Source organism: Myotis lucifugus, unplaced genomic scaffold (genome assembly GCF_000147115.1).
Source record: "Myotis lucifugus unplaced genomic scaffold, Myoluc2.0 scaffold_2, whole genome shotgun sequence".
Classification (NCBI taxonomy): domain Eukaryota; kingdom Metazoa; phylum Chordata; class Mammalia; order Chiroptera; family Vespertilionidae; genus Myotis; species Myotis lucifugus.
In genome coordinates, this window is record NW_005871050.1 from 14,144,078 (window position 1) to 14,162,077 (window position 18,000).

At 38.5% G+C, this 18,000-nt stretch overlaps 1 protein-coding gene and 1 pseudogene across 4 annotated transcripts in view; both read right to left on the reverse strand.

Moving 5' to 3' along the window:
* Nucleotides 1-18,000, reverse strand: part of GRIA3 (glutamate ionotropic receptor AMPA type subunit 3) — a 325,805-nt gene that overhangs the window by 5,141 nt on the left and 302,664 nt on the right. For all 4 annotated transcript variants that reach the window (XR_001348947.2, XM_006082142.3, XM_023758256.1 and 1 more), the window contains exons 14-15: nucleotides 5,597-5,711; nucleotides 2,771-3,018 (exon numbers count right to left, since the gene is read on the reverse strand). Coding sequence is in view for 3 of the 4 variants with exons in the window: in XM_006082142.3 (XP_006082204.1) it covers nucleotides 2,773-3,018; nucleotides 5,597-5,711 (361 nt within the window). In the remaining variant the exon portion in view is untranslated. The remainder of the gene's footprint in view (nucleotides 1-2,770; nucleotides 3,019-5,596; nucleotides 5,712-18,000) is intronic.
* Nucleotides 8,436-8,979, reverse strand: LOC106697951 (annotated as a pseudogene).

The following is an 18,000-nucleotide window of genomic DNA, read 5'->3' on the forward strand; positions in this document are numbered from 1 at the left end:
GATCTCAGTTCTTCCTTCTTCTTCTTTCTTTCTTTCTCCTACTACTACTTGCTTCTACTTCCTTCTTCCTTCTTACTTCCTTCCTTCCTTCTTCCTTCCTTTCTTTCTTTCTTCCTTCCTTCCTTCCTTCCTTCTACCTCCCTCCCTCCTGCCTCCCTCCTCACTCCCTCCTCCCTCCCTTCCTTCCTTCCTTCCTTCCTTCCTTCCTTCCTTCCTTCCTTCCTTCCTTCCTTCCTTCTTTCCTTCCTCCTTCCCTCCTTCCCTCCCTTTCTCTCTCTCTCTCTCTCTCTCTCTCTCTCTCTCTCTCTCTCTCTCCCTCTCTCCCTCTCTCCCTTTCTCTTTCCATTCTATCTCTGCTTTCATTTTCTGCCTCTCTGTCCCTTCCTCCTTTCTTCCCTTCTTTCCTTAAGTTATACATTCTGAGATACTTTTCTCTAGCCCTGGACCAGCATCATCAAGACCTGGGGGCTTGTGAGAAATGTAGACTCTTAGTCCCTATCCCAGACCTGCTGAATCAGAATTTGCACTTTTATAAGATCCCCAGGTGACTTACATGCACACTGACATTTGAAAAGCACTGCTCTGAGGCTTTAACAAGGGACTGAAGCTATAGTAGTTGGGGAATAGGGACCTAGATTCTCAGATGGAATGGCTGATAATAAAGAGGGCTTGGAGGCTATGTGGCCCTGAGCCCTGATACCCTTGTTTCAAAAGATTCCTTCTGGGGAAAGTAGAAGTGAATATACAACCTCATGTAGAGTCCATAAGTGGGTAATATGGAGGCTTGGTGAAGTCAGTCCCTCAAGACTTTTTATAAACAAGTGGGACATAAACTTGAGATCTGCTTTCTGTTTGGTAGGATCCTACTAGGATTTCAAGGTTCCTGGAAACTACCAGGCTATGGGGATTAGAGGTGGCATGGTTTAATAAAGAAAGGACTTGTATGCATGCATATAAGCCTAACCAATGGACACAGACAACAGGGGGGTGAGGATATAAGTGGGGGGGTTGGGGGTAATGAGGGGATAAGGACATATATATAATACCTTAATCAATAAAGAAATTTAAAAAAGAATATAGCTATAGGAGAAAGAAAGGCTGGGTTCTAGTTTCAGAACTTTCACTATCTAGTTGTGTTGACTTGAACAAGTCACGTGGTGTGTCTGAGTCTTAGTTGCTTAAAAGGAAAAATCTTTCTGATGATGCAATAAAGTTGAGAGCTCTTGGAAAAATGCTATGCAGATTTTAGATGTATTATTTCTTTGGATGCCAGTATCTCAGAATTTGGGATAATTAAACTAGGCCGAAATCACCCATGTACCATTCTATGAAAGAGCAAATAATATGCCCCAAATTGTAATGGGACTATATAACCTACTCAAAAATAAAATATTTTAAGCACATAGCACATTAAATGCTTGCATGCAAACAGTGCTAATTACAGACAAATCCATGCATTGTACATTCAACAATGCAATGGGAACACTTTGTTAGTGGGTTAGTTCAGTGTACTTAATACATTGTAGCAAAAGTTTACAGTGTGCAGCAGAAAAGAACAACCAGCAACTTCATCAAACAAGATAATGTTTTCTATGGTGAAGACAAATGATTTATTTGGATGAAATGTTATTTAAAAATCAGCTGAATTTAGATTCACAATGTCAAATATAAGGAGATCAAAACACAAATAAATAAATTTGTAGAAATTCAAGCACATTGACATTGACTCATGAGGTCAAAAATCTCCCATGTAAAATAAGGGCTATGAAGTTGCTAAATGTTCTGTTCCACTTCAGATAGGTCTGTTAGTGATGACAGATGCACTTGAAGGTAACAAGACTATATTATTTTAAAAACTTCCAGAATAAAGCATTATCCTAATTCAAGCTTGCCTTTGAACACATCTGAGTTATTGGTGATGGTGGTGGTGGGGTTGGCTATAGCTGCCAGAGTCAAGGTGGCATCAGTCAGGTTCATCTAAGTATGAATTTGGGGCAGCCAGCAGCAAGGATCCTAGATTGTTCTTTGGGAGATACTTACCTGAATATTAGTTCCAAGAAAGGGACAACAAAAGAACTCGAAGATTAAAAAAACTTTCTCAGGCTTATACTTAAGAGAACACTGTTCCCCTATGGAAGCATTGCATTTCTCAAGGTGGCAGTGCCCCATTTTCACTCCTTATTTTAACATCAGTTCTGGAGCAGCTGATTTCTCTAGGGCTGCACTGTCCAATATGGTAGTCACTAGCCACATATGACTATTGAATATATACTTGATAATGTGGCTAGTACTAGTTGAGATGTGCCATGAGTATAAAATATGACCCAGATTTTAAGACTTAGTATGCAGAAAAGAATGTAAAATATCTCCTTTATTTTTATAATTATGACATGTTGAAAATATACCTTGGATTAAATAAAATATATCATTAAATTAATTTCACTTGTGTTACTTTTTAAAATGTGGCTACTAGAGCACTTGAAATTATGCAGTTCACATATGTGGCTGGCAAATATTTCTATTGAGCTGTGCTGCTCTAGAGAATTTTTTGCCTTTTGGGTCACAGACCACAGTTTAATTACAACTATACTATTAGAAAAGCACTACGGTCTGACAAGAAAGCACAACCATTGTTTTCAAAGAATCAAGTGGTTGCAAAGAATAGACAATGCTTGAAACAAGAAAAAAAACTAAGAAACAAAAAATAAAAAAGAAAGAGATTAACATACAGCAATGTAAGGCTGATTAGTTTACTAGACCTTAACCGTACCCCTAGATCTTAACACTCTCTGTTCCATACACGTTGTAGCCTTCTCTGTATGTAGCATAATTTTGAGTGTTGGTGGCAGGAGCAGGCTTAAAGTTTTGGGTGTTCTTTGTAAGTTTCATGCGTTTGGACTCTGCCCGTGATTTGTAACAGAATTCTATCAAAGCCACCATCATGGCCAGCCCCAGACCTCCGACAAGTATATAGAAAACGCCTGCCACATTGCTCAGGCTCAGAGCGCTGGTCTTGTCCTAAGAGAAATGAACAATGTTATTAGTTCTTGGAGAAAACAAAGGCAATGGAACATTATAATATATTACAACAGTATAGGATAGTTCTAAGTTGTAAAATAACTAAACATTGATGTAAGTGTTATGACTCAACTCTGGCAACTGACTGATGTTTCACAATGGCAGCAAGATGATCGATTGTTTCTGTTGACAGTTGTGATCCTCACCTATATGATCTTTTATTTTGATTCCTTAAATCCTCTAATACTTCAAATAGTGTCAACAACTAAATAAAACAGCACTTGGTCATGGGAGCAAAACTGTAAACATAACCACAATTCATTCCTCTTCCAGTCTCAATAAACACCATTTGCCAGAGTTGAGCTGTGACATAATCTCTATAAATGTAAGACTCTTTTCATTTGGGAACTTGAAGCACTCTTTCCCCTCTCTGCCCCGCAACACCCCTTTCTCCCTTGCTCTCCCTGTGATAAACTTGTCAACAACTAGTCTTTAAGATACCAGGTGAAACTATTAGACCGTTCCTGATATTCTTATCTGGGGAGTTACTTCACAAGGGTTTGTTTAAAAAGGATTAACACTCCCCTTTCCTCTGGTGGTTGAGAAATTGCTCCCTTTGGGGACTGGTTGCTAAGTGTTCATCCTTAGGGCAGCAAGTCTTTGTGCTGCTGGAACAAGGGCACAGCACAAAGAATTGGCTCTAATCCATCTTCCTGAGAGTTTAAGGAAACTGTCAGGAGAACTTATTGGTCCTGAATTGGCTCCATACAAATCAGAAAGCTTTTCCAGGAGGCTGAGGATTTTTTAAAAATCCAGCTCATTTTTAGCTTTTACTCCAGGGAAGTAGCAAATAATAAAAAAGATTACACTTATCTGCTTTCTGTTCAAAATAGGGGAAAAATTGAGGAAGCCGGTCAGTGACTTTCAGGTCAAACTCTCCAAATCTGACTAAGCTATCTGCCTGTATGAAAAAGCAAAAACTGAACTGCTGAACCATGGAAAGAAAAAAGTTGGTGCCTTGAGCCCTACCTTGAGGTAGGACACACCAAGGGCCAGGAGCCTTTCTTTGAAACAAACAAAAAAAATAGCATTTTGTAGTCTTTTTAGAGTGAATGTAACCATTTTGCTGCTGAATGCAATTGAATGGAATATCCAAATTGTTAAATCAGTGAATTGAGAATCTTATTCAAATGATAACATAGTGAGCAGATGATGGTCATTGCTGACACTCAATGCTCTGTGGCTCAGCTAGTCCTGGTACCATTTAAAGAATTAAATGTAGACAATATGGCCTTGTCCTGATTCTATTTTCATAGGAGCCAGTCCTATACTTGTTTACTTTACTAAAACTGCCAATTGGAATTGGATCACATGGTCAGGAAGGGGGTAAGTGTATGCTTCATGTCTAAACAACCTTCCAAATAGTCATTCTTCTAGGATGACTGACAGCTAGACAAGTGGTAACAATTTGTTACTTATGGAACAATGGATCATTTCTTTAAGGAAGCTGGTGGGGCTATCTTCAAATATGTTCCACAGTCCATTAGGAAATGAACCAATTTTTGGTAACCCTCCCTCTGCCATGAGACTTTTATATGTATGTGGCATTTGATGGGGAAAAAGTGTCCTTTGACATAACCCATGTAAGTTGTAGCAACAAGAACAGTTTCAAGTTCCATGTATTTAAGTTTCACAGAATTCCCTGTTGTGGGATGTAGAAAACCAGTAGCAAAATGGTTCACTGCACAGGGAAAATGAGTGGCATTTCATGAAATGAATTAACTGATACCACAATATTAGTTCAAAAAAAAAGGAAAGGCAAAAATCGAAACTAAAAAAAAAAAAACTTTCTTAGGGGAACAAAGGGGGGCAGGAAGGAGGCAGGGAAGAGTGTTTCATGCTTATCAATGTGATGTTATCCTGACAATGTAAACCCTTAAGGATCATGCGACTGAATTTAAAAAAGTATTATGTACAGAGATTTAAATGACACCTTTGGAAGAGAGAAGTGTGACAGACTTAATGAGATTCGAGATCCAAATAGATGCTGAACTCAATACGACAGCAGCTGGGAGGAAGCTAATCATTCTGCTTACAGAGACCAGTCTTAGTGATTTATTTCTTTGGCTGTTTTCAGATGGGATTGACATAATACATTAATAACCAAAGGTATTTACAACTACAAAGTCTCTGACACTGTAACAGGTTAAGACAAAGTACTGTCACAACTGGATCTTTTTTTTTTTTGGTTGTTGTTATATTTTCTCTTTGAACTTTGGAAATGTGAAATACAGTAAAACCCCCTTATAACACAGTTCCTTCTTTTATAGCTTTGGAAATGCAGTGGGCCAGATTGAATCCCCTAATTATAACAATAGCTCTCTAGAGTTAATGATTGATGTCACATGACAGGCCTCTGAGGCTGCTGTTTGCCTTATTCCTTTAACGCTGGTGTTATAAAGGGGTCCCACTGTGTCAGGGAGTGTGTGTTGGGAAGGAAAGCCTTTTTAGGGTAGAAAATAAACAGTGGTTCAAAATGTGATTGCTAATCAGTACAAAAAGACCTTCAGCGACTGACCTTACTCCCGGAGTCCTTGGCTCCACATTCCCCCTTATCGTACCACCATTTGTTTTTCAGCTTGTCTAAGATGCCTTGTTCACTGAGTTTCAATACTGCAAGGTTTACAGGCGTTCTTCACGTGGGAAATAACATAAATAACATTATATTATGTTATTTTATGTTATTCAAGCTTCAAACTACTTTAAAACTATAGAAAGCGATAAAGCAGGGGGCCCTGGCCACAGAGTAATTTTAGACACTACAGGCAACCTGAGCATTACCTTATAAAAAGTTAACACTACAGCAACGCTATATTTACCAGGGCCTGCCCATATCGCTTTGAGTAATCGGCACACACTGTTAAATAATGAGGATAGAAAAACAGGCACTCCTCAGATAGGCTGTGTGTGGTGAGGAGGGTCTCTCCTCAAGTGACAATCGTCGGCGGCAGCTTGCAGTAGTTTTGTGACGAGATGTATTAGGTTTGATCTAACCGGGTGTCTTGTTGTACTTCCAGACAGAAAGCAAGTTCTATGGAGGAGTGGGGGAGGGGACTGAGCCAGAATGGGCAGCATTTCCATATGTGAAAGGAGACAAAAGAATGAATCCGAACAGAAAAGAGAATAGATTCTTTGTGAATAACATGCCTTCTGATTGATTGTCCTTTATTACACAAATATGTTGCCCAGCCAAAAATGATCTTAGAAAGAACTGTATTCCATACATGTATTCACTCCACAAACTAAATTCTTATACACATCCTAATCTTAGTATTAAAAGTATAATGTGGACCTCTGTGTTTTGGGTAAGAGGAATACTTTCAACAGTAGGAGAACTGGCCTATGGGTTGTTTTTGAGTTACTGACTAGCTGTCTCTCTGAGATGCTCAATTCAGGCCGCCAGAGAGTGAACCAGATTGTTTTAAACTAGATTATTAATACGCATGACCTAAAATGCAAACTGCCTGCTACTGTGGGTAGCAGTGTAGAGGAACAGCTTAGGTAAGCTGTTCTGGGAAGATAAGACTTCCTTAACTGAGAGGCTAATATATCTCCAGGAGGCCAGGCCACTGCTACCTAGTCCTCCACACCTTAAAGCATAAGGACTACAGTTGGAGCCACTGGGCAAAATGTAGGAAACCCTACTGGTCCCATGATAAAGATTTTCTCTCTTAAGACATTTCTTCAGCTATAAAATGGGAATAATGACCTTTACCCTGGTGTCTTTCTAGAGCTAATGAATTTTAAATACAGTATGTCTAATAACTTTGGATAATTAATATATTATATATAGAGCATGGCATAGTTTTATTACAAGGCAATAAACTACTGGGTGTTCAGACTCATGTGAACAATATTGCTAATACCAGTGCATATTAGTTTGAATGCCACGGATTTACAAGGAGGAAAGCAGACACATTTATACACACTTATGTAACTATGAACATGATATAAATTTTCCTAGCTTATTTTGGATAAGTTGGACTTCCTATAGTCACAGAGATCTGGTCTCTATCAGACCAAGTCCTCAAAGCTTATTTCCTTTCTTCCCCACGTTGCTGTTGAGAGCAAAGGGAGCATCTCAACCTAAGATATTCTGAGAAATGTATCATCATTTAAAATAATATGTAATTTCAGAGTACTTGAGATTTGAAAAACTAAAAACTTTTAGTGTCAGGGAGGTGACACTTTCTCAGTTAGTGCAGGGCTTGAAAGCCAGAATATCTGCATTTAGTATCTTACCAGGAAATTGAGGTCCTTTTAGACTTTAAACAAGTTCCTTCAATCAATGCTTACAGTCTTAGGCTTTGCAAATGCCAACCAGAGATGCTTAGAATGCAAAGAAACACAATAGACTCAAAACTTTGAGCCTCTTTAAGATATTATTGGCAGTGAAAGTTAAGTCTTAGACTTTTAAAGGACAGACAGACGATCTCTTGCCCTGACATAAGTGTTGGAACTGCCTTCTCCCCTAATCCTCACGGTGTGGCTCTCTTCTCTCCTTTTCCCGATTACTTTTTGTTTTATCACTACCACCTCTCCCCAGTGCTCTATGCCTTAAGCTAGGTGCTGGCACCTGGGCTTAGGATTCTGGCAGTTAGCTCAGATCGAAGAGGAGATGCATATGGGTGACCAATTCCATCAGGACCAAAAAGTACAAAGCATTTCCTTTTTCCTTTCTGTATTACCTCTTTTCTTATTACAAAGGGCCCAGATTACTCAGACTGCTTCTCTAAGCCCTTACCAGTCCCTGACCTCCCTCCAGATCAGTGGTTCTCAACCTTCCTAATGCCGCGACCCTTTAATACAGTTCCTCATGTTGTGGTGACCCCCAACCATAAAATTATTGTCGTTGCTACTTCATAGCTGTAATGTTGCTACTGTTATGAATCGTAATGTAAATATCTGATATGCAGGATGTATTTAGGCGACCCCTATGAAAGGGTCATTCGACCCCCAAAGGGGTCGTGACCCACAGGTTGAGAACCGCTGCTCCAGATACTATGTTCTTCAAATTACTTCATTCAATTTCTTCAGTACAGCTAGTTTCACTAGGTCTCAGGAACAGAGAAGTCTGATCTCTATTTAGACTCACTCATGCTAAGGTCCAAATAGAGACCTCTCCCTAGAGATTCTGGGTTTTAAAGAAGTTTGTCAGCCTTAAATGAAGTAGGCTGATAAAAGTGAGACATATTAGTTTAAAGTAGTGGTTCTCGAAGTGTGGTCCAGGAACCCCTGAAGGATCCCTGAAACCTTTTCATCAAAGGGTCAGCGAGGTCAAAACTATTTTTATAATACTAAGGCACCCTTGCCCTTCTCACTCTTTTTTTCCCCATAATCAAAACTTTATTGAAAAATTGACACCAAAATAGATCACTGTTGTATACTTAGAAAATTAAATGTAATTACATTATCCTGGTAGATTAACTAGAATTACTAAACTGATAAGGCTTTTTGTGATATAACCCAAATTCAGGAAGCTATGTGGATCATTAGTGTTGCTTTCTTCTAAATGAACACCCTTCGGTGAGTAGCCTTTCCTCCTGTCGGCTGGCACAGCACTGTTGAATAACCTACGCAAAGAACCACCATCTGAGCGCAGCTGAAAACTGTGGTGATCTTGTAGCAACCTGGACATTTTACATCCATAAAATAAGAATTTGGACTTTGAACTAGCCGTTTCTTTTTATGTTTTTTCTTTTCCTCTTCCAAGGACGGGTGTAGTAAATCTCTAGCCAAAGGTATGTTGATCCTCTCGCAGGCGCAGCCCGTCCCGATCTCCCGCCCTTCTCACTGTCACTCTTATTCTCTAACGATGTACAGTGGAGTTCCCTGGAGGCTACATGACATGTGCTATCACAACAGATTGAATAAAGCAGCAGAAATGAGAATCTTATTCTCTTATATTTAGCCAGACATTAACAAGAGTTGCAAGAATATAGGACAATACCACTCCTTGATAACTTATTTTTGTTTTGGAAAAATATAGTTATTTTTCATAAAGTACATTATGTTAACATAGATTTATTATTTTAAAACTGAATCAATGAATATATTCATTTAAAATTATTCAATTTTAATTTTTGATATGCTAAATATTAATAGATATAACACACATAAAATTTTGGGGAGTTCCTATAATTTTTAAGTGTGTAATAGGATCCTGGGACAAAAAATTTTGAGAAGCGCTGTTTTTGGAGGAAGAAAGACTTTTCCTGTGCCAGGCCTATTCTGGGCTGCCACCATGCACTCTTGCCAAAACCTAGGCTTAGTATGTAGGCAATTTAGCATCCTACTTCTGATAAATGGCCTATCTCTGCCTTAGGCCATCCAGTGGTTTCCACAGAATGGCTGGTAATTCCTCTCCACTCCCACGGCCTCCACAGTTACATTGGAGGTTACCTTAGAGAGCAATGGTTCTCCATTTGGGGTCATTTTGTCCTCCAGGGGATATTTGGCAAAGTCTGGAGTCATTTTTCATTGTCACAACTGGGTGGGGGGGGGATACTATGGGCATTTAGAGGGTAGAGGCCAAAAATGATGCTAAACACTCTACTGTATACTGGACAGCCCCTCACAACAGAGCTCCAAATGTCAATTGTGCTGAAGTTGAGGAACCCTGCCTTACAGCATCCAGACCTCATTTGATGCTCCAGGACTTTAGATAAATCTGACAAATGATATACTCTAGAAGTTTAGTCTTTGATTGGAAAAAAAATCACAGGGCTTATGAAATCTGGCAGGGAGCCAATGTGCATTTGGGAGCTTCCAAATAAAAATGGAGAAAAACAAACATTTCAAGCAGCAGCACAGCCAAGGAGCATAAAGCTGTAATCAGGAATCACAGATAATACCACTTAACAAGGTTAGGATAGCTGCCAAGAAAAGAAGGTACTGTAAAGGCCAAATCTCCTAGAACAGTATGTCTCTGTGGGGTGGAATACATTCCCAAGATGGCAGAGAAAAACTGCCATAATTTTCTCTCTTACTGTACCTTACTGGATGTACTGCCTAGCCCAACTCAAATCAACCAAATCTATTGACACCTTCCCCCAGCACACACACATGAACATAATTTGGTATTTTAAAGGATGTGGAATTAGGTGGGCATTCAGTCATTTTAAATGTCACTTTCTTCATGAAGCCATTTTAACTCTCCACCTCAATATTTTCTCTTTCCTCTTTCATCTCCTACCTTGCTTGTTATTTATGCCCATGTCTTGTAACTCCCACTACACTTTTTACTTCTCAAGAGCAGGAACCATGGCTTATGTATTTTTATCCCCACTTAGAATAACAGTTCTCTCCATAAATATTTATTGAATAGATAACTCTCTTTTAGCATTTTGTTTTTCAGCTTAGTACTTCACATAATTATTATAATAACTATTATTATTGGTCAAGCTTAATGATCACTCTAAGAAGGTAGATTTATGGTCTCTACAAGTAAAGGGATTGAACTATAGATCGGTTAAGCAATCTGCTCAAGCCTGCACAGCAATTACAGGTCAGGCCAGAAGGCAAATTAATATACTGCCAGCTCTGTACTATGCATTCTACAAAGGAACACACATAATGGTAGCAGTCCTCCTTATTTTTGTTCTTTGGGCTTGGATGTTCACAGTGAATTTTTCTTTAGGGACCACCATACTCCAAATAACTATCAACTTAGCAAGGGCATATCTTGCAGCTGGGGCCTGTCACTGTGGTGTAGCAATATGTCTCCAGGGTAATATTTCAGAGCAATTACTGTAGGCCCTTAACTGGTACCTAAGAGAATTACAAGTCAGAAATATTTATTATACTCATCTCAATAGAGAACAGAAAGAATTACACAAAGTAGGTCAGATTCCTATCATGGAAATTAGTGAGGCATTCTTTCCTTTGAAGGGCTTGCTATGAACTTTTTGCTGAGGAGAGACCTCCTAAGACAAGGGCATGGGTGGCAGGCTTAGGGAGAGAATAGGAGAGCTTTGTGATGCAATTTTGGGGGGTCTGGGAATGCCTCCCCATCCAGAAATGTTTTCACCTAAAATTCTCCCATTAGAATTGCACACCTCTAAGTCAGAGCAACATTTCTTGTTAAAATACACAGCTTCCTGATAAATGAGAAATGAAACAAACTCCAAATCTTTGTTCCATATTCTTTAAAAATATTTTGGGGAGAGTGTAAAGTTCTTCTAAGAATAAAATGATTTACTGCACTTAAGTCATAAAAATGTATGTGGATTGTTGATCAGATGGAGAGGGTAAGAGTAAATGTGAATAAGAGAGTCATTTATAAGTATGGGAAGGTAGTGCTGACCTGTGGTAGGATAATGATTCCTTAGTGTGGGGAACAGTCATGGAATAATGTCAATTTAAAAAATAGGGGTAGTAATATAATTTATAATGCCTTGAAAATGAGTTCTACTTTTAAAGAAAACATAACTGGCTGATAAAAAATTTCTGCTTATCTCTCCCATCCACACCTGGCAATAACTCAGCTACAAAGGACTGTATTCACTAAGCCAAGGCATCAACCCCAGGTGGCAGTTGTTTAGGTTCCCAGCTCACTCCTTGGTTGTACCAACCAGCCATTTTAAAGTTCAATGTTATCTTAGTGATGGCCAACATTACAAATGATGATACGGCCATTTTTTTTCCCCTGTGAAAGTAGAAACTGTTTATTCTTTAAAAGTAACTAAAAATTTTGATATATGTGTTTCAAAAGCACTGTCCAAATTTTTTCGATTTTAATTTTAGGGTGTATTTAAAATAGGTAGTTGGAACCATGTTGGATTCTTTCTTATCAACATGAAATGTGGTGAGAGTGGTGTGACGGTGCTGAGTTTCCTGATAGCGGCAAAGAAGAAAAAATAGCCTTGTGAATTAACAAGCAAGTTGATTTCTCTAAATGGTGATCCTGGAAGGGCTGAGATAAGAATTTGTACTATAAATATGGCTCTAGGCCTGAAAAATATAAGAACCCAGGGTGTAATATGATTCATTCACCCAGGAGACTATGGGATATATTCTGTTCTGAATGGCTTCACTTCTGAGTAGGGACACCTAAAGAGCAAATGTCTGTTTAATTAATAATGCCAGAAGATCTTCAATAAAGCCCTTAGGAGGGGTACATATATGTGTAAATATGTAGATTATGGGGAAAGACAAAGAGGTCAGAGAGAAGTAAAAGAAATACGTGCGAGGATGGTGTATTTGCATAGTTAATTAGAGACCTGCTCTAACAACACAATATCTGGATAATGAATATAGAAACTTATCACAACCTAAGCTGGAAGCTCACCCTATGCCTCATTCAAACCTCATTCCCAATTACTAACATTTGCTTCTTGGTACATACTTGGTAGTGATTTTTTTGAACAATTTATTAGAATATCTTTGGCCCAGTGGAGGGAGGACAGCCACCTCTCTCTCTCTCTCTCTCTCTCTCTCTCTCTCTCCTGAAGACATTTCAGGTTTTAATGGTGACAAGTCACCGTTTCTAATAGCTCACTTGATTTTCTAGCCTTTTCTGGAGAACTCCTAGAATCACTCAGGAAATCACAGGCATGTATAGTAAGACCTCACTTAAAATGTTATTGATGGGTTCTGTGACTTTAAGTGAAATGATATATAACAAAATCAATATTACCAAAGGCTAATTGATATAAACAAGAGTTAAGTTTCTATGCCATCTCATTGTTATAATGAAACAATGTTGAATGAAATGATATTATTTGAGGACCAGCTGTATAGATAGGCAGCTGCACACATCACTGCCCAGGTAGGTCTTGATTTATTAGGTTGAAGCCCATTGAAGGCCAAGCAAGAGAAAAATCTTTGCTGTATGAGAAAATTTACTCTAAGATCTTTTATATTCTTTTCTCAAGGTTACCTTGGGATATGTGTAGTGAAAGAATTTACCTCTCCATATAGTAGCTGTTGGAGGCTGTGGCATTTCAAAATAGGCCCTAGACTACACTAGTGTCTGGAGCCCTTTTAAAATATCTCTACCCATTTCTTTGCACAGGGGTTTCTGGGTGCAAGATTCTAAGAGGATGAGGGTTTTAATTATTTCAATCCTTCTACCCTTAGAGAAAGCCCAAGTTTTCTTTACAATAGAGAGCATGCTCATATGACTGTTGGCATTACTGGACTCTGGCCACTCAGATGACCCTCATTTCACAGGGGCAGCTACAATGATTTGCAGAGCTATGCAGTGCTTAGCTGCTAGAAGCTCCCTCTGAGAGAGTATTTATATCTATGTAGTTCACAAATGTAGCTCAAACCTATTTAACTCCTTGCTAATGAGATCATAATTTAATATAAGTGCAAAGAGCAAATTCAATAATGCATGCATGTAACATTAGGAGTTGAAAGCTGTGAATCATTTTACTAAGGGGCTTAAGAATGCTGGTGATTGAGACCTATTGATGAGCATCTATGCTAGAGTAGCAGCCCCAAAGCCACTTGTAGATATGTGGGTAAAACCAGTGCATTTCCAAATGATAACCTCTCAAATTCAAAGTGATAGACCCTTTGATTCTACAAGTTGTGAATTTCACTGATGGATTTCTGCCAAACTGGGCCTTTGTCCAACCTCTCCCTCTAGAACAGGAATCCAAAACAATTATTGGTTATGGACATAACCCAATTTGTCTGAGAGGACTTCTTATTCAATTTGTTCCTGACAGAGAGAAGGAGCTCAGGGAAGATGCTAAGCTCTCAGAGAAGGCAGTTTTGGTTAAAATGTGACTGCAGGTACTTTCCCAAGTTCATAATTGATATGATTCTCTTGATAACTTGTTTTTAAATTCCATTAAAATTAAAACTATAGAATTTGGTTGAGTTTTATTATAAGTGTGTTTTATTTAGATATCCCAATGACCCTGAGAAAGAGGCATAGACATCTAGTTCATTCCCCTGAGTCTAGCCAAATTTTTATTGCGAGTTTAATATAATGGGTGCCAACATTCTCTTTTTCCTCAAAAGCTTTCCCTTGACCATGACCCATAGAAGAATAATCAGTTCAGCTTACACCCCAATAGATAGAAACAAATGGAGTCAAATATAAGATCTGAAAGTTGGTTGCCATGTCAGGGCACATACTGCCCTCCTCTAGCGAGCATTCTAGCATTCATTTATCTGCATTTTCAGTAGTGAAGCTAGACAGAACACACCAGCAGAGTCAGTCTCTCTCTCTCTCATTCAATCTCTTTCTATTTTTAAAAAGTGTAAAGTATGCTATTGCCTTATGTCTATATTTTGAGAAACATCTGCTTCAAGGCAAGATGAAATTAAGCTTTAAGATGAATCTAGACTTGGACCACACTTTTGCCACTTTTGACCAATAGGGATTTGCCTCACGTGCCAAGGGCCAAATGCTATACCGCTCTCTAGAAAGTTAAAAGAGAATGGATTTCAATTGTTCTCAGTAAGAAATCTGCCCCACCCTGTTCCACCAACCTCAGTTCCCACCCTCATTGAATGCATTTATTTGTTTCAAATCTTTCATGTTTCTTTTCCATGGGTTGTCCTACTTTTCAGAGAGTGTGGTTCTGTAACCTCCTCTCCAAATGAAAGGAAACCAATTGATTTGGTCTTAGAGGGGCAGAAAAGGCATAGACATACATCATTTCACTATGCCATTGCAACAGTGTCTTTCCTTTCGGAAATTATATAACAGCATTCTTACCTTCAGGCTTTTTACTCCTGCTGCTCTTTCTGTAGCTCTGGTGTTGGACACTTGGTCATTATTTTTCAATAAGAAACACATTCAAGTTATCAGGATAACACCAAAGGCAAATAATCATATCTTAATCATAGAAATCATGTTAAGGCCACACAGTCAATTTAAAAATTAAAACATCAGTAGAATGGGTTAATTTAACAAAAATGTTTTCTTTTTGGATTACAATTATTTTCCGGTGGTAGAATTTATTCTTTAACACCATCTTGCAAACTCAATGGTTTTGGCAGTCACTGGACTGGTTCAGTTCTTAAGGCAAAGAGGTCCCTTGCTTGAAGCAGTCACTTGAGAGAAAAAGTGAGGATTTGCTCTTGGGAGAAAGACCTGAGTAAGTTCAAGGAGCAAATTTAGTCACTACCAGAAAAGAAAATTGTCAGGTTCTTCATACTTCCAGGAGGCAGCACCAGCACAGAGACATGCAAATCAATGAAGAGCATAGTATACTCACCCTACTCTTTGATCCCAAACCAGTCTCGATGATTCACGGAAACTTCTTTCAAGAAGGAACTTCTTCCAAGAAGGAAATGCCATCAATCTGTAATGATTCTTGCCTACACACATAACAGTGTCAGTAAAGAGTCATTGGGATCCATCTTAACCCTGGGTATCCTAAATGTCTACCTTTGGGGATGGCTCCTGCCAATAAAAGGTCCATCTTGTTGCAGGTAAAAGGCAGATGCAGATTCACATCTGTTATTCAAGGCCCCAAAATGTCAAAGACTTCTGGGTGTGGAAGAGAAGTGGTTAAGAAATGGTGGCATAGGAGAGGAGAATTGAGGACATACATGGAAGAAGAAATACACACAAAACTGAGGATCTCATTTATGCATATGGGCAACACAGTATCACCTCAGTCATCTATGTACCACTGAATAGGAAGCTGAAGGCATTTGGAAATGGACTGTCTTAAAAGTATAACTTTTCCCTATCTTTGAGGAGAAGACTTGCTAAGCAAATGTATGGGATTAAAAAAAAAGATTGCTATTGATAGGGAGGAGAATCATGTTTGAATTTCTTAAGAGAACAAACTGTTTTTAGGTACTTTAAAAGCACCAGTACAAAAGGAAACAATTTCAATTGCAGGTCATGTTTTGAATTTATTAAAACAAGTTCCCTAAGTTCTTTCCTAGCATTACATTAGCTAGTATAATCTAGTCCCTATATATATTTGAAGATAATAAAACTGCATTTCTCTATCAATATTCTACAAATCATAATGATCATCAAATTATTTAGTTAATTAATGGAAGCTTAACTGCATATTCCATCCTCATCCCTTACTTTCCTATATGCCTTACAAGTTAAGGCACCTGTGGTACAACTCTTATTGAAGTCAAGTGGTTCAGAATGGCCCCACTTAAACATTCTGTTCCAATGTCCCCCAAAGCACATAAAGTGTGATGATTTTCAGCTTAGAAAATATGGACACTGGGAGTCTATTTAAATCCCTGGATAGAACTAAAGCCAGGGCAATTCTAGGGTGAGGTGGGATAAGGTTTATAATGCCTTGTCACCCCAGTCACAAATAGCTTGTTTCACTGACCTGACCCCCTCTAGTAAGGTAGGACTACACGGGAAAGCTAATCTGATGCACTTTACCCAAGATTAAGAGAATGAAATATGGTGGTGTTTCTTTCAGAAGAATTTGAAAGTTTGAGATGACGGGCAGCTATAGAGGGAGGCTGATATGTTTATGAGGTAATTCAGCAGCTAAATCCCCATTCTACTGTGATTTACAGTGACAGACTTTCATTGGCTGTGTCACAAACCCCTGGTGAACTGGGTTTATCACTGAAATAACCTATTGGCTCTTTTAAAAAATATATATTTTTATTGATTTTAGAGAGGGAGAGAGAGATAGAAACATCAGTGAGAGAGAATCATTGATGGGCTGCCTCCTACCCACCCCCTACTGGGGATTGAGCCCACAACCTGGGCATGTGCCTTTGACAAGAATTGAACTCAGGAACCTTTAGTCTGTAGGCTGAGCCAAACCTGGTAGAGCAACCTTCTGGCTCTTAATCACCACATTTGCATACACATTGTAATAAAGCACTAACACAAAAGGTTGATTTGCAGGTTAAAACCCCCCAAACCACAGCTCTAATTCCATGATCCTTGCCTGCATTTAAAGTCCATCAAGGAAGGATCAGTTCTGATTTATTTAGGCTCTATTAGCTCAAGTTCAGAAAAATGGTAAAACTAAGAAGTATTTTAGTTCTAGCCTGTAGGTCTGGTTCAGAGGCTACTTTAGTGACTGGCTTTGAATTAATTCCTTCTATTCATAAAATAAATTAAAGTAAAATAAATATCTATTTCATTAGTTTAAGCATGTGCATATTTAAAACAGCCTGAATAGTTGTTGGTTCCTTCCATAGAATTGTGACTTTTTGAGAATAGGCTTAGGATGTGTAATGTTTCATGCCAGGGGGAAAAAGACAACAATTTAACATAATTGCCCATTTATCATTACTTAAAGGTTGCAGGAGACAGACAAAGAGATCAGTAGTGTAGGTTTTTCTCCCTCTCCTGGTTTCAGAGATAATAGGTGTGGAAGTGTTTTTTAACAAGTAAAAGCACTCATAAATGTCAGGCTTTGTGATTGCTGTCATTTTTAGTAATCAGTATGAGGTCTATAATGGCTTCAATATGCCATTTGCATTGTAACCAAGGTAGTTGAGAATGAACCTGATTTTTATGGAAATATGTCACATGCAGTCAGATTGACATTGCTCATTGGATGGTTAGATGTGATAAATTGCTATCTGCAATATTATCACAGGAGGTGACCCTGAAAGTCTGAAGAGATTTGTAATAGCATTAGCTGTGTGACCTTCTCAAAGTCACCACCATCTCTGGGTCTCACTTTCTCTATTAGATGATATATTCAGCAGTCAATTGTCATGTTAACTGGGGATGGGATACAATAAAGAACTGTAATTCTCAAGCCATTTTACTAATACATTTAAACCTTACTGATGTGGACTAACAGAGGAGGGGTTGTCTGAATTAAAAAGTCATGAATTACAAAATCTGTTTGAAGAATGGCAATTTTACTACTTTAAGTCTATTTTGTAATTCAAACTCACTATAAAACATTGCTTTGCGGAGGTCTTTGTGAGCAGTACTTTAGCAGATATATTTGTAATGAATATGATTATATCTAATAGATGCTTCCAACATTTGAA